Here is a 25,044-nt window from a genome sequence, read left to right as displayed (position 1 = left end):
CAGCACTGGTTGTATCAGGATGGGCTCATATAGCTCTGGTTATATAGAAATGGGGTCATTTAGTACTGGTTATATCATAATGGGCTCATATAGCCCTGGTTATATAGAAATGGGCTCTTATATCCAGTATTATATCATAATGAGCTCATATAGTACTGGCTATATAGGAATGGGCTCATATAGCTCTGGCTATATCAGAATGGGCTCATATAGCTCTGGTTATATCAGAATGGGCTCATATAGCTCTGGTTATATCAGAATGGGCTCATATGGCTCTGGTTATATCAGAATGGGCTCATATGGCTCTGGTTATATCAGAATGAGCTCATATGGCTCTGGTTATATCAGGATGGGCTCATATCGCTCTGGTTATATCAGAATGGGTTCATATAGCTCTGGTTATATCAGAATGGGCTCATATGGCTCTGGTTATATCAGAATGAGCTCATATGGCTCTGGTTATATCAGAATGGGCTCATATGGCTCTGGTTATATTAGAATGGGTTCATATAGCTCTGGTTATATCAGAATGGGCTCATACGGCTTTGGTTATATCAGAATGGGCTCATACAGCTCTGGTTATATCAGAATGGGCTCATATAGCTCTGGTTATATCAGAATGGGCTCATATGGCTCTGGTTATATCAGAATGGGCTCATAGGGCTCTGGTTATATCAGAATGGGCTCATACAGCTCTGGTTATATCAGAATGGGCTCTTACGGCTCTGGTTATATCAGAATGGGCTCATACAGCTCTGGTTATATCAGAATGGGCTCATATAGCTCTGGTTATATCAGAATGGGCTCATATAGCTCTTGTTATATCAGAATGGGATCATATGGCTCTGGTTATATCAGAATGAGCTCATATGGCTCTGGTTATATCAGAATGGGCTCATATGGCTCTGGTTATATCAGAATGGGCTCATATAGCTCTGGTTATATCAGAATGATCTCATATAGCTCTGGTTATATCAGAATGGGCTCATATGGCTCTGGTTATATCAGAATGGGCTCATATGGCTCTGGTTATATCAGAATGAGCTCATATAGCTCTGGTTATATCAGAATGGGCTCATATAGCTCTGGTTATATCAGAATGGGCTCATATGGCTCTGGTTATATCAGAATGGGCTCATATGGCTCTGGTTATATCAGAGTGGGCTCATATGGCTCTGGTTATATCAGAATGGGCTCATACAGCTCTGGTTATATCAGAATGGGCTCATATGGCTCTGGTTATATCAGAATGGGCTCATATGGCTCTGGTTATATCAGAATGGGCTCATATAGCTCTGGTTATATCAGAATGGGCTCATATGGCTCTGGTTATATCAGAATGGGCTCATATGGCTCTGGTTAATGAGCTCATATGGCTCTGGTTATATCAGAATGGGCCCATATAGCTCTGGTTGTCAGAATGGGCTCATATAGCTCTGGTTATACAAAAATGAGACCATATAGCTTTGGTTATAGCCTCCTTAGACTTGCGTACACTGTAGTGTACAACGGTTTATGGGTTCTGGAACTTCTGGGTCTGAGGAGGATAATAGAATGGGCTCATATAGCTTTGGTTATATCAGAATGGGCGCTGCAGTATATAGTACTGCGTATAGCGTAGAATTACCATGTTATCTGCAGAGCTTTGCATTACCAGAGATGGATCTTCAGTAATGGGGGTATTACATTTTGGGGGTATTCCATTGGTATCCAATCCATATTAATTCTCTAGCACAAATACTTATTCTTTGTCTCGGTGATCAATGGCTTACCAGAAAAGTTCCTTGTTGCCAGCATTGTAGTTAGGATAGCCCCCTACGGACGTACACAATGAGAATTAATGTACTGTCTTTGAAGACACAGGAGCCTACAAGCCTGTGTAGTAGAGCTGATACGCACCTTCAGCTTTCGGCGGGCATTGAACTTCTTGAGGCACTCCACAGTCTCTTGCCTGTGCATCATTGAGGCCACGGTTGAGCGTTGCTATGTAGAGGGAAATGAAGCCAGAATCAAAAGAAATCCCTGCAAAACTTTGCTGAGACAGTTCCACTAGAAGATATTTAACCTCCGTAAATACAGTCCTAATCATAGGAGAAAGTCAGCACAAAATGGCATCACTTACACAGACCCATGGGTGCTTGAGAGCTTCGTGTGCGGTTATACGCTTGGCAGGGTTAATGGTCAACATCTGGTTAATGAGATTCTTAGCCTCCGGTGTCACCGTGTCCCACTCCGGAGAAGGGAACTAGAGGGAGAGACGGAAAAGGTCTGACTCCATATTCTCACATCATACCCCGTAGGTTTAGGCCTCTTCCGGTAACCCTATAGAGTACTGCACGAGATACGCGAGGACAGGTTGTCCACTCACATCGTACGCTCCAGCTTTAATTTGCTGGTAGAGTTTGTGCTGATCTTCATCCCAAAATGGAGGATATCCAACCAAAAGAATATATAGGATGACACCTGTTCAGAGATTAAAAAAATACAAGGTATTATCCAGAGCTCATCTAATTTAGGAAAGCTAATGACATGGTCAGATCCAGTCTGAGGGGTCAGGAGAGGAAGGAAATGGTCAATTCAGCGGTATTCTTGGTTTATGTCGGGCACAGGTGGATCAGGCTATCATTAGTGACATACAAGGAAAGGTTATGATACTTTGCCATGGACTTCTGTAGCCCCCTCCTTGAATTTTCCCCATCCCACATCCTCAAGTCCCTTTCCCATCCCTTGCTAATAGATAGATAGATAATAGATAGATGATAGATAGATAGATAGATAGATAGATAGACAGACAGATAGATAATAGATAGATAAAAGATAGATAAATCCAAAAAATCGAGAGCAGCACACCAATAACTAGAAATTCACCTGCAGTTTATTGGCCCATGTGCAAAGTTTTGGACCCAAATGTCAACCTTTTTCAAGCTTGAAAAAGGTCGACATTTGGGACCAAAACTTTGCACATGGGCCAATAAACTGCAGGTGAATTTCTACTTACCGGTGTGCTACCTTCGATTTTTTGATTTATTACAAGGTTTGGTACATGCTTGGGAGGATTTTTTTGCACCCAACAATATTTTTGTGCTGCTTTTTGTTTTTCTATTTCTAGAAAAATAGATAGATAGGAAGATGATAGATAGATTGATATATGATAGATAGATAGATAGATAGATAGATAATAGATAGGAGATAGATATATGATAGCCAGATAGGTAGATGATAGATAGCTAGACAGACAGATAGACAATAGATAGGTAGATGATACATAGATTGATATATGATAGACAGATAGGTAGATGATAGATAGATATGTGGCGCCCCCAGGAGTATGGTTGCCACAATGGCATTGCCTTCCTCCAGGGAGGGTGATGTCAGGCTTGGAAGCAATGAAGGGTCTCTCTAGCAGTTAACCATGTCATGCAACACAGTTCCCACTCCAGGCCAGCAGAGGGAGCTCTCAACCAGGATTGGGGGAGGAGTGCTCTCTGAGGGCCAGGAGGGGAAATAGTTAGTGTGAGGAGGGCAACGAGTGTAGATGTGTGGAGAGAAGCTGGAGGTTGAGCTGAGGATAGAGAGCTCCCTCACAGTGAAAGCGCATGATCAGGAGCCTGGTCTCCACGGTTGTATGGATACTGAAGGTCCTGCAACAGAAACCAGAGGAATAGGAAGCTGTAAATGCTCTATTCCCAACTAAAACTCGGAGGCACAACAGTGACGGGTGAGCCAAGAGAGATAGAGGGCTACAGCTGTCTGCCATAGGAGGTAGTTCTAAGAGAAGATAAGGAGGAACTTCAGAGTAAAGGTACTGTCACACTTAGCGATGTACCAGCGATCCCGACCAGCGATATGACGCGGTCAGGATCGCTGGTACATCGCTAAGTGGTCGCTAGTGAGCTGCCACACAGGCAGATCTCACCAGCGACATCGCTGGGGACGGGGATCGCTACTTACCTGTCACACCAGGCGATCCTGCGTCCTCCCGCCCGGCTCCACGCGTCGCTCGTCCTCACAGCAGGAAGCGCCACAGGAAGCTGACGACGAGAAACAGTCCTGAACGTTCTCGCGCGATCAGCGATAAGCAGCGGGGGAGCCGGTCGCTGGTAAGTATCAGACACAGAGATATCGCTAGCAATATCGCTATAACGTCACTAGTTATAGCGATATTGCTAGCGATATCTCTTAGTGTGACATGCCCTTAACACTGTACTGCATGTACCTCAAGCCAGCGCTAGGAAGGAGACTACACAACCCATCTGATAGAGAGATCCCTGAGTTGCTTCCAGGCTAGCCTGCTCCTGTGCCATCTGTAATCAGGACCCTGGACTGTGTTTGCCAAGTAAAGATAAAGAAACTGCACCCTGTTGTGTCCTTGCCTTCTTCCTGCAACATCCTCAGCACTGCTACATCTCTGTGCCAAACACTGCACCCTCTTCCTAAACATTCCGCTACACTGCCCTGGGACCAACAGCTCTACCTGTGGAGGGCTACAACATCATTGCTGCACTACACCATCTGTCCCAGGGGATCTGTCTGCAGCGTCAGCTTAACACCTCCCTTGCCGAACACCACAGGTGGCGTCACGAATCACTTATAAACTTTATTCCAACTCAACCCTTTTACATGAGCGCCCAGGGCCACGGACCGGGTCACCGCTGCTGTGACAATCCCCTCTGAGAGACCGGCCCGGTACCGAGTACCCCACAGCCCTGGGAGGGCGACCCAGATAGATAGACAGATAGATAGATAGATAATAGGTAGGTAGATAGATAGATAGATGGATAGATAGATAGATAGAGCACTTTTAGTACTGCACACAACATCCAGATGAGAAGGAAACATTCTAAACATTTCTGACCCAAACACATGTAGAATTGTAAATGACGCCCAGAGTTCGCACCATATGGCTTACTGAATTATAATGTCACAGTCATTGCAACGTGTGTCTGCTTACCACATGCCCAAATATCCACTGGTTTTCCATATGCCTCTTTTCGGAGCACCTCCGGGGAAAGATACCCTGGGGTTCCAGCAAAGCCTGGCACAGAGAGAAGATAATGAGAGCCAGCCCGTACCTCCAGCTGCCAGCAATTTATACAGAGAGCTGCGTGCCAGGGGACTTGGTCACATATTCGCTTATGATAACTCCTGTGTTGAAGATATTTTTTCAGTTTCAGAGACACGAACACAAACAGCCTAATTTTAACTCAATAACTTTGAGCAGCTGAAGGATTAAGGTGGACTAGAATGGCCAGTCAATCATTCGATTAATGCCACAGGCAAGAAGCACCAAGTGGTGTACCTGTCTAATCCGTCAGTCTGTGAACAGGCTTCAGACCTGAAAGAAAGGCCGGGGTGGACAGGTCTCATGACAATTTACAGGGTGGGAGTTAAGGGGTTAACTTGTTTGAAAGTAAGCTCAGGGTGGATTTTGTGGGGTACGTGCAAGGAATCTGATTGGTGGGGGATGAATTGGGGGCAGGGATATGGGGGGTTATATAATAGGAAGGCAGGATTGTTACACCTCTTACTTCATGGATCCAGCTACATCAGGACATGAAGAAGAAGGAGAAATGGCAGATTTGGCGGCATTGTTGGACCTGGTTCGGGCAGCCACAAGCAGTTCACAGGGTCCAGGTGGTGCAGTAGCAGCTTTGTGCGGCCTGCACATCCCCTCTGGTGACAGCGGCGAGTCCATCCACCTCTGCAGCGCACACTTGGCGGTCACTGCCGCCAGAGCACTCTTTAGTTGAGAGTTCGAGAAGTGCCAGAAGGCATTCTAGGAGCCCCCTCGGGGACCCTCTGGGGCTGGAGGAGCATCGTTGGCCTACGGCTTCTATTCTGGATCCCAGGGGGAATCATCGCCTATGCCGCGGTCTACTGGAAGTGGGCATTCTCGCCCGGCAGCCTACTTCTGGTTCGTGGTCTGCTAGGCACCGGACCTGCAGAGCAGTGACCCCCTGTGATGTGCCAGCTGGTGGTTGGAGCCAGCGTCAGGGGGATGTCGAAGGAGGGTTGCAGCCGTCTTCCTGAGTGCGGTCTGCTAGGCCCCAGACCCATACAGCGGTGATCCCTGGTGATGTGCCTTCTGGCGGTCAAACCCAGCTCCAGCGGGATTGTCGAAAGATCTCCCTGTGATTGGCGGGGAAGGGCGCGGCCTGCCAGTATCCAGTCAGCAGTAGCAGTGGCCCCCGGTGATGTGCCGGCTGAGGGTCGAACCCAGCTCCAGGGGGATGTCAAGGGAGGGTTGCAGCCGTCCTCCAGAGTGAGGTCTGCTAGTGTGGTACTAGTAGGTACGCAGGACGCAGTGACGAGGCGCGAGACGGTTTAGTGCTTTTAGTAATAACGTTTATAGGCCTAGAGGAAACTGTCCTCAGTCGTAGCCTGACCAACCAAAGGGGTAACAAGAGTTGCCCTCGCAGGGGCTCAATACAAGCAAACACAAACAGAGTAGAACACGACTACGTCCGGCGAAAGCCGGTCACTATTGGGCCGCGGTATGGCCGACTATGGGTCCTTAACTACAGTGGGGAAAAAAGTATTTAGTCAGTCAGCAATAGTGCAAGTTCCACCACTTAAAAAGATGAGAGGCGTCTGTAATTTACATCATAGGTAGACCTCAACTATGGGAGGCAAACTGAGAAAAAAAAATCCAGAAAATCATATTGTCTGTTTTTTTTTTCATTTTATTTGCATATTATGGTGGAAAATAAGTATTTGGTCAGAAACAAAATTTCATCTCAATACTTTGTGATATATCCTTTGTTGGCAATGACAGAGGACAAACGTTTTCTGTAAGTCTTCACAAGGTTGCCACACACTGTTGTTGGTATGTTGGCCCATTCCTCCATGCAGATCTCCTCTAGAGCAGTGATGTTTTTGGCTTTTCGCTTGGCAACACGGACTTTCAACTCCCTCCAAAGGTTTTCTAAAGGGTTGAGATCTGGAGACTGGCTAGGCCACTCCAGGACCTTGAAATGCTTTTTACGAAGCCACTCCTTTGTTGCCCTGGCGGTGTGCTTTGGATCATTGTCATGTTGAAAGACCCAGCCACGTTTCATCTTCAATGCCCTTGCTGATGGAAGGAGGTTTGCACTCAAAATCTCACGATACATGGCCCCATTCATTCTTTCATGTACCCGGATCAGTCGTCCTGGCCCCTTTGCAGAGAAACAGCCCCAAAGCATGATGTTTCCACCACCATGCTTTACAGTAGGTATGGTGTTTGATGGATGCAACTCAGTATTCTTTTTCCTCCAAACACGACAAGTTGTGTTTCTACAAAACAGTTCCAGTTTGGTTTCATCAGACCATAGGACATTCTCCCAAAACTCCTCTGGATCATCCAAATGCTCTCTAGCAAACTTCAGACGGGCCCGGACATGTACAGGCTTAAGCAGTGGGACACGTCTGGCACTGCAGGATCTGAGTCCATGGTGGCGTAGTGTGTTACTTATGGTAGGCCTTGTTACATTGGTCCCAGCTCTCTGCAGTTCATTCACTAGGTCCCCCCGCGTGGTTCTGGGATTTTTGCTCACCGTTCTTGTGATCATTCTGACCCCACGGGGTGGGATTTTGCGTGAAGCACCAGATCGAGGGAGATTACCAGTGGTCTTGTATGTCTTCCATTTTCTAATTATTGCTCCCACAGTTGATTTCTTCACTCCAAGCTGGTTGGCTATTGCAGATTCAGCCTTCCCAGCCTGGTGCAGGGCTACAATTTTGTTTCTGGTGTCCTTTGACAGCTCTTTGGTCTTCACCATAGTGGAGTTTGGAGTCAGACTGTTTGAGGGTGTGCACAGGTGTCTTTTTATACTGATAACAAGTTTAAACAGGTGCCATTACTACAGGTAATGAGTGGAGGAAAGAGGAGACTCTTAAAGAAGAAGTTACAGGTCTGTGAGAGCCAGAAATCTTGATTGCTTGTTTCTGACCAAATACTTATTTTCCACCATAATATGCAAATAAAATGAAAAAAAAACAGACAATGTGATTTTCTGGATTTTTTTTCTCAGTTTGTCTCCCATAGTTGAGGTCTACCTATGATGTAAATTACAGACGCCTCTCATCTTTTTAAGTGGTGGAACTTGCACTATTGCTGACTGACTAAATACTTTTTTTCCCCACTGTATATAGTCAACTTAGCCGTCCTGATGTCCCTCGGCGTTCTGGACGGTAGTTCTTCGGCGTAGCTGAATAGTTGACGTGGTCTTCGAGCGTTTCAACGCTCCAGTGACACTGGGGCACCACAGGCCCCGGAGAAGTCCTTGGATGGATGGGCTGTAGCCCCCGGACTGGGGCAAGCGGCAGCGATGCGGGGTGGTGATTGGCAGGCCACCTGTGCAGCTAACAGCTGCGACGAGGAATCCGCGGCGAGCAACGGCCCAGCCCTTGCCGCGGACCGGAGACTGGACTGGACAGTGGTGGCTGCCGACGGCACTGGACTTGCCGCGGCCACGAGTGAGAGCAGGGTGGCTGCGGGTGGCAGGAGACAGGCCACAGCCGCGGGTTGGAGCGAGGCGGCAACACCCGCGAGCAACCGCGGGGCAGCGGCTCTCGGACGGTCGTCTGGGCGCCGTCCCTCTGATGTCCTAGGTGAACGTCTCTCCTGGGTCTGGTAAGTTGCTTTGGCTCTCAGTCGCTCCCACGGTCTCCTGCTGCTTCTGTCCCGGTCTGCTGACTCACCGTGATTAGCGTTCCCCGCCCCTTTTATACTGGCTCCTCCCCCAGCCCATCTGTCCATCTCAACGGTCCATCCCTGAACTCTGTCCCCCGGGAACAGTTTCCCCCGAAACCTAGGTGACGGTCCCCTTGGTTCCGGCCCAGACACTCGGCGGGGGCCCTTCTTCCCACACTAGGAACCGGATCTGTACAGCAGTGATCCCCGGTGATGTGTTGTCTTGATGTCGATCCCAGTGCCAGTGGGATTGTGGTGAGATCTCCCTGCAGATGGCAAGGAGCGTCGCAGCCTGCCAGGATCCAGTCAGCAGTAGCAGTGAGCCTCAGTGATGTGCCAGATGAGGGTCAAACTCGTTGCCGTAGAGGAGTTGAGCAGCCCTTCTGCAGTCTGCAGGGGTGGTCAGTGCCAGCATACACGTCCAGGTGAGTTCCATGGGTCTCTGGACTCATCAGGGGTCTGAGGGGCTCTCACATGCCATGGGACTTCTAGGAGGCGTTTGGCTGGAGCAGGGTGAAGTGACTGGGGTGGTTGACCGCAGACGGTATCTGTCGGATCCTCCCTCGGTTCTCTCTGAGCCTGATGACAACAGCCAGAGTCCAGTGGTGAAGAGGGCGAGATGTACCGGGGAGCATTGGGGGCTGAGCAAGTCCCAGCGAGCGACGTGGCGGCTGTTCCAAGATTATTTCCGAGGCAGCTTGGTGAGAAGACTACTATTTTAACTCATTTAACTGATGTGGGGGGTTCTTGGTAATAGTGTAGGGATTAATAACGTTGGGCTAGCTTCACGTGATAGCCAGGGCCTTAATGCAAGGGCTCAGAATTTCTGTGATCATCAGTTATTGTGGGTGTTACAAGGTTTATTTTCGGAGCATTTAGTATCTAACGATTTGCGATCTCTGGTGGGGCATGGTTAGACCTTGCACGTTGCGGGTTGGGAGTTGAGCAAGCTCTGGCAGTTACTCAAGATGGTGCAGAGGTTGAGCAGCAGAAGGCTGTTTCGGCTGTGGCGGTGCAAAAAAAGCTGTGGTGGAAAGGAGAAAGAGGATGGGGTTGTGCATTTGAATGATAGGGCCAAGAGTGAGCTGTATGTCTGCGTAGAGGGCCGGCTGAGGGCACACTTGAAAAAGGAAGTAATCTATAAGATTTGGAAGTGAGAGTATGTGGAGATATTTTCTTTACTTCCATAAGAAAAGTTTAATTTAGATAAGGTGAAGCCCAGTGATTCTAAAAAAAGAAGGATGAGGAAGAAAAGCGGTGTCTCACAGAAAAGGGTTTGTTGGCAATTCAATGAGGGACAGTGTATATTTGGCGCCTAATGTAAGTTCAAGCATGAATGTTGTGGAGGAAGTCATAGCTTGTCCAAGTGCTTCAAGTGGTCAAGGGAACATTCAGGGGTAGTAAAAAAAACACTGAGTAAGGAGGTGGAATTAGGTCGCATGGCGTGTCCATTCAAGGATCCCCCATTACCTAGCTTGAGGATTTCCCCTTTGGGATTGGTTCCTAAACGTGAACCTAATAAGTTTCGACTTAACCATCATTTATCGTACCCAGCCGGTGATTCAGTTAATGATGGTGTTTCACCAGAGTTATCGTCTGTGTCATACATGTTGTTTGATAGGGCGTTGGATTTGGTGAGGCATTGATGATGAAATCTGACATTGAGGCGGCATTTTGTTTGCACCCTGTTAGCCTTCATTTGTTGGGGTGTATGTGGGATGGCGAGTTTTATGTTGATGATTTTTTACCCGTGGGTGGCTCCATTTGCTTGTTTTGAGGCTTTTAGTTTCTTTGTGGAGTGGGTAGTGTCTGGTATTACCTTTTTAATCTATTATTCGGATAATTTCCTTTGGTTGAGTCTTGCAGGTTTGCTCGGTTTTCTTGTTCACGTTGAAGAAGGTTGCGTTACTATTCGGTATCCCATTGGCACCAGATAAGACGGAGGGTCCGGCCACGGTCATGTGTTTCCTTGGTATAGAGATTGATTCTATAATAATGGAATGCAGGCTTCCAGTGGATAAACCGGCTGATTTATGGTCGCCATTAGCTGCTTTGAAGCAGCCTAAGAAAGTCCATGGGAGGGTTGGACAGTCTTTGTTAGATAAGCTTAATTTTGCCTGTCGTATTATGCCAATCATTATGCCATGTGTCCTCCAGGCATTTGACAGTTGCTATGGCAGGAAAAACTTTCCCGACTCATTTTGTTCATATTGATTGGGAAATTAGGGATGATTTAGGAATTTGGGATTCATTTTTGGAGACGAACAATGGGAACACATTGTGGATGGAGTAGGGGGTGTCTAATAGTCGGGGGTGACTTAATACTTCACTCTCTGGGCTGGTGCGGCGCGGTCAGGGAAAATTTGTAAGGTTCTGGGGTTTGTCTCTGAATCAGACCTATCAGCTGTTTATTTTCATGTAATGTTTACATTGTTTATAATGTTTTTCGGGCGACAAGATTGTGGGTTACCCAGGTTGTATGTAATAATTAATAAAGGCTGTTGTGGCCATTTTACCCAAGTCACAGGCATTCATATGTTTTTGATATATTAGATATGGTGAGGAGACGGTTATAATTGGGACAACCGGGATCCCTCTTTAACTTGTCATGGTGTCACTTACCAATGTTATTATACTAATATAGTATAGTAAACTAATTAAAAAGAAAGAAAAACAATGATGCTTTTGCTATTTGCACAAAACTTATCTCCAGACTGAAAGATTCTAAAATCTTTTGTAAAAAAAGGAAACTTCTGCAACTCAGTCTATGTAACATCAGATTGTCAAATTGTAATAGTGCGCAACATGTACGCTGTCAGGTTTGCCCTCTATTTCCAGCTCGAGCGGGGGATCAAGTGGCCACAAGTATGTAATTTGCTTACTTGCAGTCTAGGTCCTCATTCTCCTCCCTCAATTTTCCATTGCAAATCGCAAACTTTGGGATCGTGTGACCACCCGATGGAGCTGGAATAAGGGGATAATCCTGATAGCGTGCATATTGCACATTGTCGGGATTATGAAATCTGCAGCTTCTGAAGAAGTTTATGTTGTATCTGGAAAAACATTTTAAAGCTTATTAGTTGAGCATCAGGTCATAGGAGGTAATGACTTAAGGCTCATTTAGACAAGCAGATAATCGGGGAACGAGAGTTTGTAGGAACATTCTGTTAGGCGACAGGTTCCTGAGGCTGCACAGCAGGAATCCAGAGCCTTGCATTCAGTGGTCTCCCATTCTCCACCGACCGCTCAGGAGCCTGCACAGCAATCCCGGTGTCTCAGACGCTCTGCTCAGACCAGCTCTGTAGGTCTCGCTGTTGCTGCCACCTCTGGGCCAGCAATAGTAGCGCAGGCTGCTCAGCAGTGAGCCACTCCAGAGGCTAAGTCCTCCAGTCGCTCTACTGGGCATGCTCACAAGACGATCTCCCATTGGAGATCAGGAGTCACATGCCCAGGTCCTTCTCGTGATCTGATTGGTCCATCTCAGGGATCTGGAAGCTTCCGGAAGGTCCCGGCTATAAAAGGTTCGCATGGCCGCTCGGCCATGCGCTAGTATAGTCTCTAGTTGCCTACTGTGTGAATGATGATGGATGCATGAACCTGCGAATGACTCATTAAGATCCCCTCCCTCTGATATTCCGAGTGTGTACAGGGACTTAGGCTTAGGGTACCGTTACATTTAGCGATGTACCAGCGATTCCGACCACGATACGACCCGGTCAGGATCGCTGGGGCATCGCTAAATGGTTGCTAGTGAGCTGACAAACAGGCAGATCTCACCAGCGACATAGCAGCGGTCGTTACCTGTCACACGCGGCGATGAAGGCGTCCTCCCGCCCGCGTCCACGCGTCGCTCGTCGGCGCCAGCAGGGAGTGGCCGACGAGAAACGGTCCAGGTCGTTCTCGCGCGATCAGCGATAACCAGCGGGGGAGCCGGTCGGAGGTAAGTATCACACATAGCGATATCGCTAGCAATATCGCTGCTGCGTCACAAAATCGGTGACGCTTTAGCGATATCGCTAGTGATCTCGCTGTGTGCAACGGGGGCTTTAGAGTCAGCGCCAGCCAGTGGCAAGCTACAAGCCACAGCAGCATCATCAACAGTGCTAGCGTCCGAGAGTGCACCTGCTACCGGACATTGTCGATTAGCGACAGTGTCTGTCGCCGCGCTGCAGTCTGCAGCTCCTCTTGGCGTCCGTAGTAGCGACGCCGCACGCACGGTAGGTCTAGACGGACACTGACCCTCTGCCTAGGGTTCAGCTCCTGTGACCAGATACCGTGCGTGCACTTCTCTGAGGCCTGTGGCGTTAACAGGCTCAGCCTTTTGTTTAACACATAGGGGTCTCTATGAATTAACAGATTGTTCAGTGCACCGGGTGACGTTCAACCCGCGTGCGTCATACCGCCATATTGTATGTCCGCCATTATCTAGCAGCAGTGTTAACACCTTCTGCACGGTGGATCCCGGGCGGCAAATGCACTTTACATTATTTTATATTTAGTGCGTTCCGCCATCCCTAACACATTCATTGTGGATATTGGCCCATCTAAGTAGAACGGTTCGTTTGTTGGGTGTGAATAAGCTGGTTTAAAAATCATTGTCGGCAGAATACAGTCCTGTGTAAACAGGTGATGTGCTGCTGATACCAATTATATACTATGCGTGCAGAAAGATCACATTAACAGTTGCTCTGTGAATGTAGAATGTTTGTCTCCCTGTGTAAACATGCTTGTAATGATCATGATTGGTGTATGCAGCTGATCAGCGGTCAATTAAAGTCCTGGATTGGAAGTTCTTAATGTTCCATTACCAAAAACAAGTCTTGGTCCAGAGAATTTTACCTCAGGATCTTTTTGCCAGGTTAAGGGTCGTGTGGCCCACATTAATTTGAGGTTGAGAACAGCTGTGTGGGGCCATAACCTGGACCCACCTGCACCCATGCAACACTCACAAGGGAAGATGGAGGAACCCGTGATGGTTTGCTTGTTGAGTTCCTGCCTCTGGATTGTGTAGAAGATGTATACTTTAAGTGTCATTCATGCTATCTGGTGTATATATGTTCCACCAGTTTGGTTAGTAAAGAGAAGTTTATTTTTGCACTCTGGTCTCCAGTCTTCATCTCTACATCATCAGGTCCTGGCCTGGCCGGTTTATCTACGGCCCCCCCTGGAAGAAGCGACAAGCGAAATGTGTGTCGGGGTTTTCCCTCTTTTGGCAACCTTCACACTACAGGTAATGGCAATATTCCATTGATACTCTGGCAATTGATCTTTGACTATGGCTCCTTAGTGGTCATGCTATATTTTGGTGCAATCATCCACCATGCACTTGCACCTTATTGCTAAACTTTATGGGATCAATCCCCTCCTGACCTTTTTATATACCACACAGTGGTCCTTGCACATAGCCACTTTACCATCACGATATCTAATGCTGTACTTGTATATTTCTATGACAATTGTGCCTAAACTTTTTTGTACTTATACACTGATTGTGGTTTGATATCTATCTTTTTGCATGTGGCTGTCAAGTGTATTTGCCATTATCTTTACTTGACTTCATAAGACAATTGTTAGTGTAGGTTGCCTGGAGGTCACTCTGCCTTGTTCTGTATACCCTTACGCTATAATATTTACTATATGTTCTTGTTTTTTTTATCTTCATTGTTAATAAAATCACTTTATTTTACTTTGGGTCTTGTACTTCCCTTTTCTTGGTTTATCTTAAAGGAAGCAACACACACACCCAGCCAGGAGACCTCTTTTTCTGTAAAGGCCCAGGGCACGAAAGCGACCCTCGGCCAGGTTGTCCGCTTGCGTTCCATTTACAAGAATCAAATGTTGCTTATTTTTACTTTGGCCATGGATAGATATTGGAGTCATTTTCTCCAAACTGGGGCAGGCATCGGGAGCAGGGGTAACTATATTTCAGAAGGCACAATTTATGACCGTTCATCTTCCTTGCATGCTTATCAACATTGTTAGTTCTATAAGTAAGTAATGTAATCCGCGCCCTCAGCCCCAGCCTGGAACCATTCCCGAAACAGCCAAACTCGGCCACTTGGCCAACCCTTACTGGTATTGTCTCTGCAAATTTGTGACTGTTGGCAAGTTGTCCATATATGACAATAGCTTAATATCAATGCGTCATTGTTTACCTACCTCTGGTATCAGAAATAACATGTACTGTAGTTATTCCCATGTAAAAGCAGAACTTACCAAACCAGGCCTGCTGCTCTCCTTGCACTTCTATGGCCAGGCCAAAGTCCGCCAGCTTGACTGCAGCTCCTTTGCATTTGCTGGCAAGGAGAAGGTTTTCTGGCTGTTATTAACAGAGATATGGTTAGAGGAAGTGACAAGCCAGGACATTTTATAGTTGCCAGGTACAATCACTCAGGGTGGATTTAGGTGCCCTCAGTAAAGGTAACCAGACTTAAAGCAAAATGAAGGATGTTTGATAAAAATTATATCAAACAGCTTTACGCTGTCTTGAAACCTTTCCCGTAAGTAGGTCTGGTCACCTTCTCTTCATTTCATTGCATGGTCTCCATCTCTGCTACCTGATGTTCTACGGAAGAACACCAACACTAATATCTGGCAATGGTCCGCCCGTGTTGGTTCCATTCAATGAGTAGGAGATTGTAAAATGATATCAAACATTTGGGCCACCTGCTTGGCAAACGCCGATTGAACGTGGTCAATGGATTCCAATGGTATGCATTAGCTTGGATAATTTAGAAAAACTATAGATATCGGTGAAAAATTACCTAATTTTAAGATCACACATTCTCTTGCCCATTGATGTTTTTCAGGCACGGTTGCATTTTGCCACCAGAAACTAGAAGAAATGACTTTTGGTTGGGAACCTCTATTCTAGCTGGTAGGACAGGTAGCATCAGAGAGATGGTGAGCATACTGTTGCCGAGCAGGGGAAGATTGGAAAGGATGGAGAACATTGGGGAAATGGTGGTGTGAATACAGATTGATTCTTTAGGTACAAAACGTGGATACATTGAAGTTTGGCACTAAATCACACATAGAAACATAAAATAGATATCATATTCCACAGCATGCCATGCATCCATGCCCCCAAAAAGGTAGGTTCCCAGCCACATCCTCTGCATGCCATGAGAACCACAACTGTACCACCATCCACAGTGTAAGCCAGACACAACTCGCCACCAGCATGCAGGGGACACTCCCAGGACAGGCTTTGAATTGGAAGGAGAAATTGGCGATGTCCAGCCTGACATGCAGATGCTAAAGAAGATGGCACGGGGGATACAAAACTCACCTTCAGGTCCCTGTGGACAACCCCCATTTGGTGACAGTGGAGGACTGCTTCAAGAATCTGCTGGATGCAATGACTGCGTGCAAACAGCAGGGGGGGCGTTAGTAAGGTCTGTGCGCTCCCTGCGAGCTGATGGAGGAGGGAAGGGGCAGGAGGGGAGGGAGGGGATGCCTGCCAACCAAAATCAACCATTGCACAGGAAGGGCGTCAAACCGTTTTCTTGCGATTTGTGATTCCTCCCTGATTTTATTAAAAATCTTTGTTTCGACTCTCACATGCACCGAATAAAGGATGCTAAACTAAATAAAAAATATTTAAAAAAAAAACAAAATATTGTCCCGTTCCCTATCCTATAGTGTATAAATAGGGACTTGGTTTATGGAGCCAAGCGAAGGATTGGAATTTTACTTTCATTTGGATTCACGCACCAATTTTGCTAGTGTCATACACAGAACAATGCAAAAATTGGAAGGGACCCAATTATTGTGCTCAGGACAGAAAGCCTAGGGATTTATTTCCCCATTAATGCCAATTCCTTGTCCATTGGGCCAAATTCTCCACCCCCTGTGATTCTGAAGTGGGTCCAGCACAACATACAGTATTGCAACTTAAGGAAATTGGATCGAACATATTCTCTTTGAGACTCCCATAGCAGAGTCATGGTTTTAGCTAAGGAAATAAAATGTATGGAAGAATCCATGTGTAGGTCCAGCCTTGCCCCAGTTTCATACACATTCGATGCCTATAACCCTGACACTTTGTAAGTAATTTAGATGTAACTAACAAACAAGACTCATTTATCAGCGTTATGGCGAACCAGGACCTGAGGAAAGAGTGAACTAGCGGGTGATTTATTTTTCCATCAGCATTAGTGATGAGCGATCGTGCTCAGATGAGGTGTTATCCGAGCATGCTCTGGTGCTAACCGAGTGTCTTCGGCATGGTCGAAAAATATGTTCGAGTCCCCGCTGGCTGCATGTCTCGCGGCTCTTCGACAGCAGCAACATATGCAGGGATTGCCTAAATAAGAGGGGTGATTTCCTGATGACAGATTAGGGTTCGTGCACACGACTGTATTCTGGATGAAAATTGGGCCACGTTTTTTATACTGTCGTGTGACCTTATCCTTGAAAGGGACCTGACATTTGCCATTAATATGTCAATTTTTAAGATGTTGCGAATGGAGCTGTTCTCCTGAACCTGCGCCTCCCCGCCCCTTAAATATGGCCCCCTCTTCCCTGCATGTAAATCTAGTCTTGTTAGCCAAGTGGGCGTGGTCATCAACACTTCTCTGTGAGCATCTTCCTGATGATCACGCCTACTTAACTAAAATACTAGAATTATATACTCGACAAAGAGGGCTATACATATACAGTGGCATGTAAAAGTTTGGACACCCCTGGTCAAAATTACCGTTATTGTTAACAGTTAAGCAAGTTGGAGATGAATTGATCTCTAAAAGGTCTAAGGTTAAAGATGACACATTTCTATTTTAGGCAAAAAAAAAAAATAGAGCATGCTGTCAATCAAAGAGCTGAGGAGTGATTACAGTGCGCTCGTTGTATAGCAAGCGGTAACCATAACTGCTACTTGCACTCTGCAGATGACTGGAAGCGAGCGGCTGCAGGGAGAATATTACTTATTTTTTTTCCTGTAGCCACTGGTCCAATATGCCGTCTAAATAGAATTTAAAGGTGTTGTCCTGTACTTTAAAATGTATGGCCTATGCTTGGGATAAGTTATCAATACCAGATCGATGGGGGTGTGACGACCGCCCCCCAGTCAATCATCTGTTTCCAGTGCCGGCAGATGTAATTAGTTGTAAAGCTACATAGCACAGCTCCACCAACTGCATAGTGGCCGCGGTGGGGTACTGCCCCTATGCGGATGAATACCTGTAGACCTGCAGTACCTTGCTGCACCCACTGTGCAGTTGATGGAGCTGTGCTGTTGTGCTCTGCAAGTAAGCACATCTGGCAATCACCGGCACCAGTAACAGCTGATTGGCGCGGGGGGCTGGATGTCACAGCCCCACCAATCTGGTATGGATGACCTATCCTAAAAATATATTGTCAATATTAAAGTACTGGACAATCCCTTTAGACACTATTCACCTGCACTCCTATATCTGCATGTAAATGTATATTTTCAGCTAATTGACATTATAATGTGTGCATAAGTTTGACATTGAAAAGAAAAAGTGAAACATGTATAGTCAGATTTTCCTTTAAGGAGTTCACCATGTCATCTTTAAAATATTCTGTAGGAGCATAGAACCTTAATCCAGTTTTGAGTCACTTACTGGGCTTCTTGATAAAACAACGTATTATTTTCTGCAGCTCTGCTAGTCCTCTCAATGATGAGCTCCTGCTATGAAAACCTTCATATTTATGAGCCCTGGCTATTCTCGCTCAGCTCCACTGATTGGCAGCTTTCTATGCACAGTGTACGCGGAGAGCTGTAAATCAATGGTGCAGGTGGGGTTAGACTGGGCTCATCGGCGAGAAGACTAGCAGAGCTGCAGTGTATAAAACAGATCCCATCATCACACTGCTGCTTTCTCCAGAGAAACTGACCTGGCAGTGCAGATGTTTAAAGCTGTATCATGTCAATGTCCTATTCTGATGTGGATTGGTCACAAATTTGTTGCAGATTTTCCCAAATGATTTGTATTACGTTGCAAATAAAGTCGTATGAAATAAGATATAAAGCACCCCTTAATGGCAGCTGAAAGGGTTTAAATATAGAAATTAAAGGGGTTGATTAGGGTAAAATAACTATATTTTAACATCAAATCTAGGGAAGAACAACCCCTTTAATGAAGCCAGATTTTTTTTTTTTTTTTTTGTTAAGATTAAAAAAAGAAAGGTGTTCAGATATGGACATTCAGTTTAGTATTGAGGCAGCACAGCTACACGTAAGGGACTAACACAAATCACAAAGACACACGGGACTGTACACATCTTCTTATCCATGAGAACGTAAAATCCTGACTGCAGGCAAAAGCTGGCATGTGAAGCAGCTTACTTTTTCCTTCCCCGAATACCTGTACGGTACCAACATATTATTAATTCATGTGTGGTAATAAGGTAGGAATTACTTATCTGGTGCTACATAGGGAGATATGGCAAGGGAAGAGCAGCAGTAAGAGTAAAAATGTCACAGGAGACCCCTGAAACCAGAGAGGTGGGTGTAATACATAGATAAATAGATAGATAGATAGTAGATAGACAGATAATAGATAGATGATAGATAATAGATAGATGATATATAGTAGATAATAGATAGATAGATAGATAGATGATAGATAATAGATAGATGATAGATAGTGGATAATAGATAGATGATAGATAGATAGATAGATAGATAGATAGATAGATAGATAGATAGATAGGTAATAGATATATAATAGGTAGATAATAGATAGATAGATATATAGATAGATGATAGATAGTAGACAATAGATAGATGATAGATAGATGATAGATAGATATATAGATAATAGATAGATAGGTAATAGATATATAATAGGTAGATAATAGATATATAGATAGATAGTAGATAATAGATAGATGATAGATAGCTGATAGATCATAGATAGATGATAGATAGTAGATAATAGATAGATAGATAATAGATAGATAGATAATAGATAGCTAGATAAATGATGGATAGTAGATAATAGATAGATGATAGATAGCTAATAGATAGATAGATGATAGATAGATAGATAGATAGATAGATAGGTAATAGATATATAATAGGTAGATAATAGATAGATAGATAGATAGATAGATAGATAGATAGATAGATAGATAGATGCGCTAAGTATGATACTTTGTCTGAAATATCCAAGGCACCAAATGTTCTCCTCCAAAAATTATATTTATTGGTCAAAGCATACACAGTATAAAAAAATGCGACAGTTCGGACACATAGGACATCTCTCAACTCATATAGTCATATATATATATATGGCTTGAGAAAAGCCCTATGTGGCTGAAACGTCGCATTTTACCCAGGACAATCCGATTAATTCCCAATACCCAAAGTTTTAAGCTTGGCCTAAAAATGCTTATCTTTAGACTGGCCTGTTGCCTTACTACATATTCAACCATCCCCATTTTGCTCATACAATATTTTCTTCAAAATCAGGACCCTCACAGCATCTGTTCACACCCCGTCCATGCACACACTAGGCCTCTGTGTCTGTACTGTACGCATACTGGTTGGTGATGATGGCTGGACCGTATGATATAAGCACTTTTTACCATTCACATATCGAGTCCCCCCTATTTCCTAAAGATCGTCTGGTACCTTGGATATTTCGATTTTTGGGGGTTTGGTAATATTGTGGGGGAGGAGCACCAAGATTGCGCAGGCCTCGGAGTGGTGCATGGGATGACATCATGTTGAACCATGAAAAGCTTTGTGACCTCTGGTCCTTGACGTCAAGTTTATAGTATTGGAGTAGGGGCATGCGGTGACGACCATGATCATTATGATGGGTGTGGGACAGAGAATATTGCAATTGAGAGACACATGGAAGAGACAGGAGAGAGCACAGGAGGGGGAGGACATAGAAGAGACAGATGGAGGAGGAGAGAGACTAAAAATAGGTGCCAAAGCCAGCAAAAAACAAGCATGAGAAACAAAGCAGGGAGGAGGAGGAGGAGAGGGAATGAGAAGTGTAATGTGATGAGAGAACCAGGGGAGAAGATGAGGAATGAGTCTATGTACTACACAGGCAAGAAAGAAGAAAGCAGAGGACTGGAGTAAAACTCTATAGAAGAGTACGGATGACTGACTGAAGGAAAGAGAAAAGAGGGCAGATGAGTCTGTAGGATGCAGTGCACACCATGCAATGGATTTACAGAGCATCACGCCACAGACAGGCTCTATACTGTTCTCCTGAAATCCATCCCCATGTCCCCATGGGCAGGTGCGCAGAGCTGTGCATGCTGCAACTTGGACTTCTTTTTCAAAAATTGGGTAACGCGGACTCTCTGTTTATTGGGTCAGCCAAAGTTGGATAAAGGGCACAGAGAGAAACAGCTGAAAGAGAGGGACAGTGGCGACCGAGATGGCAGTAATAAAGCTAAAAAATAATAATGCAACATGACACAAACAGGGAGCAATAAACAGAGAGTGTTGAGCTAGGATAGTCCCAACTCATACAATTCATACTATAGAAACATACATATACTGCAGGATTGATCTGCAGAAATCCCTAATTAATGCAGTAAGTATTCGGTGTCGTACCTTCTGGAAGATGATCGGTGGCACTATATACGTGAGTATACGGTTCTATCACTCAGCGCAGAACTGTTATCAGATAGGTTAAAAGTAGACCAATTGGTATCGCTATCATATAGGTCTTTTTTTTTTTTTACTCCATGACCTGTCTTATGTCTTTTTGCTGTTGATCTTTTCAGTAAATTGATTTACTTTTTTTTTTTTTCTAGAAATATTGGTTCACCCAGTACCTTGGACAATCAAGCACCTGCACCTAGGCTCGGGCTACATGGTGACTTTAGCCGTGAACCAGGACACTTGAGCTAAGGTGGTTCTATGCCACTGCTACATCGCAGCACAGCACAAATAGATAGTGCTGCAAGATAGTGTGACTGCGACAAGCAAGTTGAAAAAAGTCAGATTTCTTTCGTCTTGCTTTTTCATGGTCGCAGTACTTTGTGGGACGTATTGACACCCCATTCATTTCCATTATGCTGCAATGTAGCACCGGCACAACCTGGTGTGTGGCCAAAATCGTCATGTAGCCCCAGATTTACTGATCACATTACATGTCTCTAACCATGCCAGATTGCCAATTTAACACAAAAGGGCAGACCTGGTTGGCTATAGGATCAAGCAGCGCATGCAGTGTTATTGAGGTATATTACATTGTGCCTCAATGGACTTTTTTTCATGCAAGCATGCGCCATGTGTATACTTTACGTGTGCTATCACTAAGTAGTACCTACAACATATGTATGTTTAATTCAGTTCCTAAGGTGGACCCCAGCACGCACATCAGTGTGTATGGGTGCATAAGTCGCTTGTTGCTGCACAGCCTTTTAATAGATAAGCAGTTTTCGGTTGCACCCCTTCATGCCCGCCTGGATGCACATTCCCGTCATTGCTTTGCGCCACCCTCTCTTGCTCCCCCATGCACTGTGTCTCCAGAGCCAGATGATATAGGGATGTGAAGGGTGCAAGTACCCACAATGTGCCAGTTATCACCTGGGACCCCCATGCCATGTCTCCCCCTCCCCTTCAGGAATACTAACCTTCAAGTCCCTGTGTACAATGTCACAGGAGTGTGTGAAACAAACACTTTCTAATATCTGATGGAGACAGTGACTGTAAAACAAAAACCAGCAGCAGACCCACAGGGTATAGGAGGATGGTGAGATGGGACACATAAGTGGGGAGGGGGGTGGTAGCACATTAGGGAGACAAAGCATATGACATTTGGGTATATGATGGCGGGAAAGGGTACAGTAGTAAGGAAGTGGTGGGTGTCACGTGGAAAAGGAGTGATGGCCCCGGAGACATGTGGGAAAACCATGCACCAAGGTAAAAAGGCAGACAATAGGCATGGTAACAACAGTATAAACACCACCAGTATATCACAGAAAGGGAAAAGAGACGGAGGGAAAAAACATTGAGAAAAGGAAGAAGGGGACAAGAGGAGAAAACACAGTGTCTTAACATCACGAAACATCACATTAGAATAGAGGCAGCATGCAGGACTATACAGGGACTGCGCACTACAGACAGGCTGCCTGCCGCTCTGTGTGGTGTTACACTATAAGTCTCAGCATGCTTTGTCAGTCACCGCTGGTAATACAAAAAAAAATAACATTTTTTGTAAAAAAAAAAGACCCCATTAATCAAATCTGGTGTGGAAAAAAAAAAGAGCCGTTGCCCATAGCAACCAGAGTCCATAACTTATTTAATAGCATCGAGCGCCTCATTCGGTTTCTGGGGGAATTAATTATCACAAATGGGGCCCAGAGGACCTCACGAGTCACGATAACTGGACTCTGATTTCTACAGGAAACGCACTTGATAGATGAGGCCTAGAGGGCCTCGTTCATCCAAACTAACAGTAAAACAGTCTTAGTAACCAATCAGAGGTCAGCTTTCGTTTCTCAAACTGTTGCGGGACAATGAAAGCTGTTCTCTGATTGGTTGCTATGAGAAAGAAAGACAACGTACTGTTGGTTTTGATAACCGAGGCACATTGTGTATATGACGATCCTCAATACTGGTGTGTGGGCAAGATGAAACTGCAGGCTCCTGGATATGGAGAAACAGTGATGATGATATTGAAATGTATTACATGTCTATTGTCAATTTGGAGGCGAAAAGAAAAGTTGCATCACCTAAAATATAGAGTGATAGCCCTTCTTCTAGGAAAAATTACAGCCCCTCAAATGGTTAACGCATTCAGATTCAATTTTTGCTCAAGAAATATGTATGTGGTTTACACCGAGGCAAGCTAACAAGTCATTTTGACATTGGCTGGAAGGGGATAGGGATGAGGCGTAAGGGGAAGGGTACTCTTGGTCAGGAGGGTACTCACCTGGCATCAGCTTCACTGTAATATTCTCTTGCCACAATATCCTCAAATAGCTCCCCACCTGTGACCCTGGAACACAGAACACAAGTCAAAAATATAGATTCCAAATGCCATATAATACAAAACATGCAACACATTTTTTGGTATCAAAGAGGAGAACGTTTCACTGTATTTTTTCATTTAAACTATGTACCGCCCCCAATTGGCGCTGCTCCACTGATTCCGGAACAGTTTTTCTCTTCTGTGCCCATCCGTTACAAAGTTATGCCACCCAGTAAAAATGATGCAAATTTTCCCAACCAACTGGGTGGATACAATGGAACTTCCCTGTGGGTGTTTGCGTTTTTCTTGTCTGACTCTGGCCAGTCAGAACATGGCGGCGCCCACAGAGAAGATCCATGGTATAGACGCTCAGTTGGCTGAAGGGAAAATTTGCATCATTATTGCCTGGGGATATCACTTTGGAATGGAGAGGGGTACAGAAGATAAAAAACTGTTCCAGAATCAGTGGAGCAGAGGAGATACTCAGTAATTATTTAGAAATCTTTATGACCATATTTTAATCTTACAGAGAAAATAGAACAGATCAGAAGGAGAAAGTTCTACATTTTTACATTTCCGTTAGAAATTGATAGCAACACATCTCCAAAATAATGGGACAGGGTTAAGAAAAGGCTGGAAAAATGATTGCTACTAATTAACAGCTGGAGGATCAACTTTTAACTTCGTCCCATGACTGCCTTTTAGAAGAGCATGTTAGAGAAGCAGAGTCTCTCAGAAGCAAAGATGGTCAGAGATTCATCAATCTGTGAATGACCGCGACTAAAAATTGTGGAACAATGTCAGAAAAATGTCCCTTAACATGAAACTGCAAAGGTTTTGAATATCGCACCATCTACAATACATAATATCAACAAAAGATTCAGTAATTCTGGAAAAATACATGTGCAGAAGGGACAAGGCCGACGGTCAATATTGGATGCTCGCGATCTATGGACCCACAGGCTGCACTGAATTAAAAACAGGCATAATTCAGTCTTGCAAATCACTGTCTGGGCTCAGGAATACCTTCAGAAATCATTGTCTGTGAACACAGTTCGCCGCGCAAACCACAAATGTAAGAAAAAGCTCTATTATACAAAGAAGAAGCCATGTATCAACACAATCCAGAAACGCTGCCGTCTTCTCTGAGCCAAAGATCATTTAAAATGGACTGAGGCAAAATGGAAAACCGTTCTGTCGTCAGATGAATCAAAATGTGAAAATCTTTATGGAAACCACAAACGCCGCATTCTACAGACTCAAGAGGAGAGGGACCATCCAGCTTGTTACCAGCACACAGTTCCTGCACCCATCATGGTATGGGGTTGCATTATTGCTTATGGCACGGGGAGCTCATACTTCTGGAAAAACACTATCAACGCCAATCAGTATATAGAGGTGTTAGTCCAGAATATGTTCCCATCCAGACAACGTCCATTTCAGGGAAGTCCT

At 45.1% G+C, this 25,044-nt stretch overlaps 1 protein-coding gene across 24 annotated transcripts in view; it reads right to left on the bottom strand.

Moving 5' to 3' along the window:
• CAMK2B (calcium/calmodulin dependent protein kinase II beta) overlaps nt 1-25,044 on the bottom strand; it is a 179,406-nt gene that overhangs the window by 42,093 nt on the left and 112,269 nt on the right. For 18 of the 24 annotated variants that reach the window (XM_073588655.1, XM_073588653.1, XM_073588662.1 and 15 more), the window contains exons 5-12: nt 23,554-23,619; nt 15,966-16,038; nt 14,891-14,993; nt 4,952-5,035; nt 2,369-2,463; nt 2,123-2,245; nt 1,900-1,983; nt 1,773-1,815 (exon numbers count right to left, since the gene is read on the bottom strand). In XM_073588655.1, coding sequence (XP_073444756.1) covers nt 1,773-1,815; nt 1,900-1,983; nt 2,123-2,245; nt 2,369-2,463; nt 4,952-5,035; nt 14,891-14,993; nt 15,966-16,038; nt 23,554-23,619 — 671 coding nt within the window. Of the gene's footprint in view, nt 1-1,772; nt 1,816-1,899; nt 1,984-2,122; nt 2,246-2,368; nt 2,464-4,951; nt 5,036-14,890; nt 14,994-15,965; nt 16,039-22,252; nt 22,326-23,553; nt 23,620-25,044 lie in introns of all 24 variants that reach the window. The other 6 variants (XM_073588654.1, XM_073588652.1, XM_073588658.1 and 3 more) reach the window with 1 other exon arrangement.

Source organism: Dendrobates tinctorius, unplaced genomic scaffold (genome assembly GCF_039654945.1).
Source record: "Dendrobates tinctorius isolate UK_male_01 unplaced genomic scaffold, ASM3965494v1 ptg000104l, whole genome shotgun sequence".
Lineage (NCBI taxonomy): Eukaryota > Metazoa > Chordata > Amphibia > Anura > Dendrobatidae > Dendrobates > Dendrobates tinctorius.
Note: the sequence above shows the minus strand (reverse complement) of the source record. Positions and strands in the feature narration are given on the sequence as shown.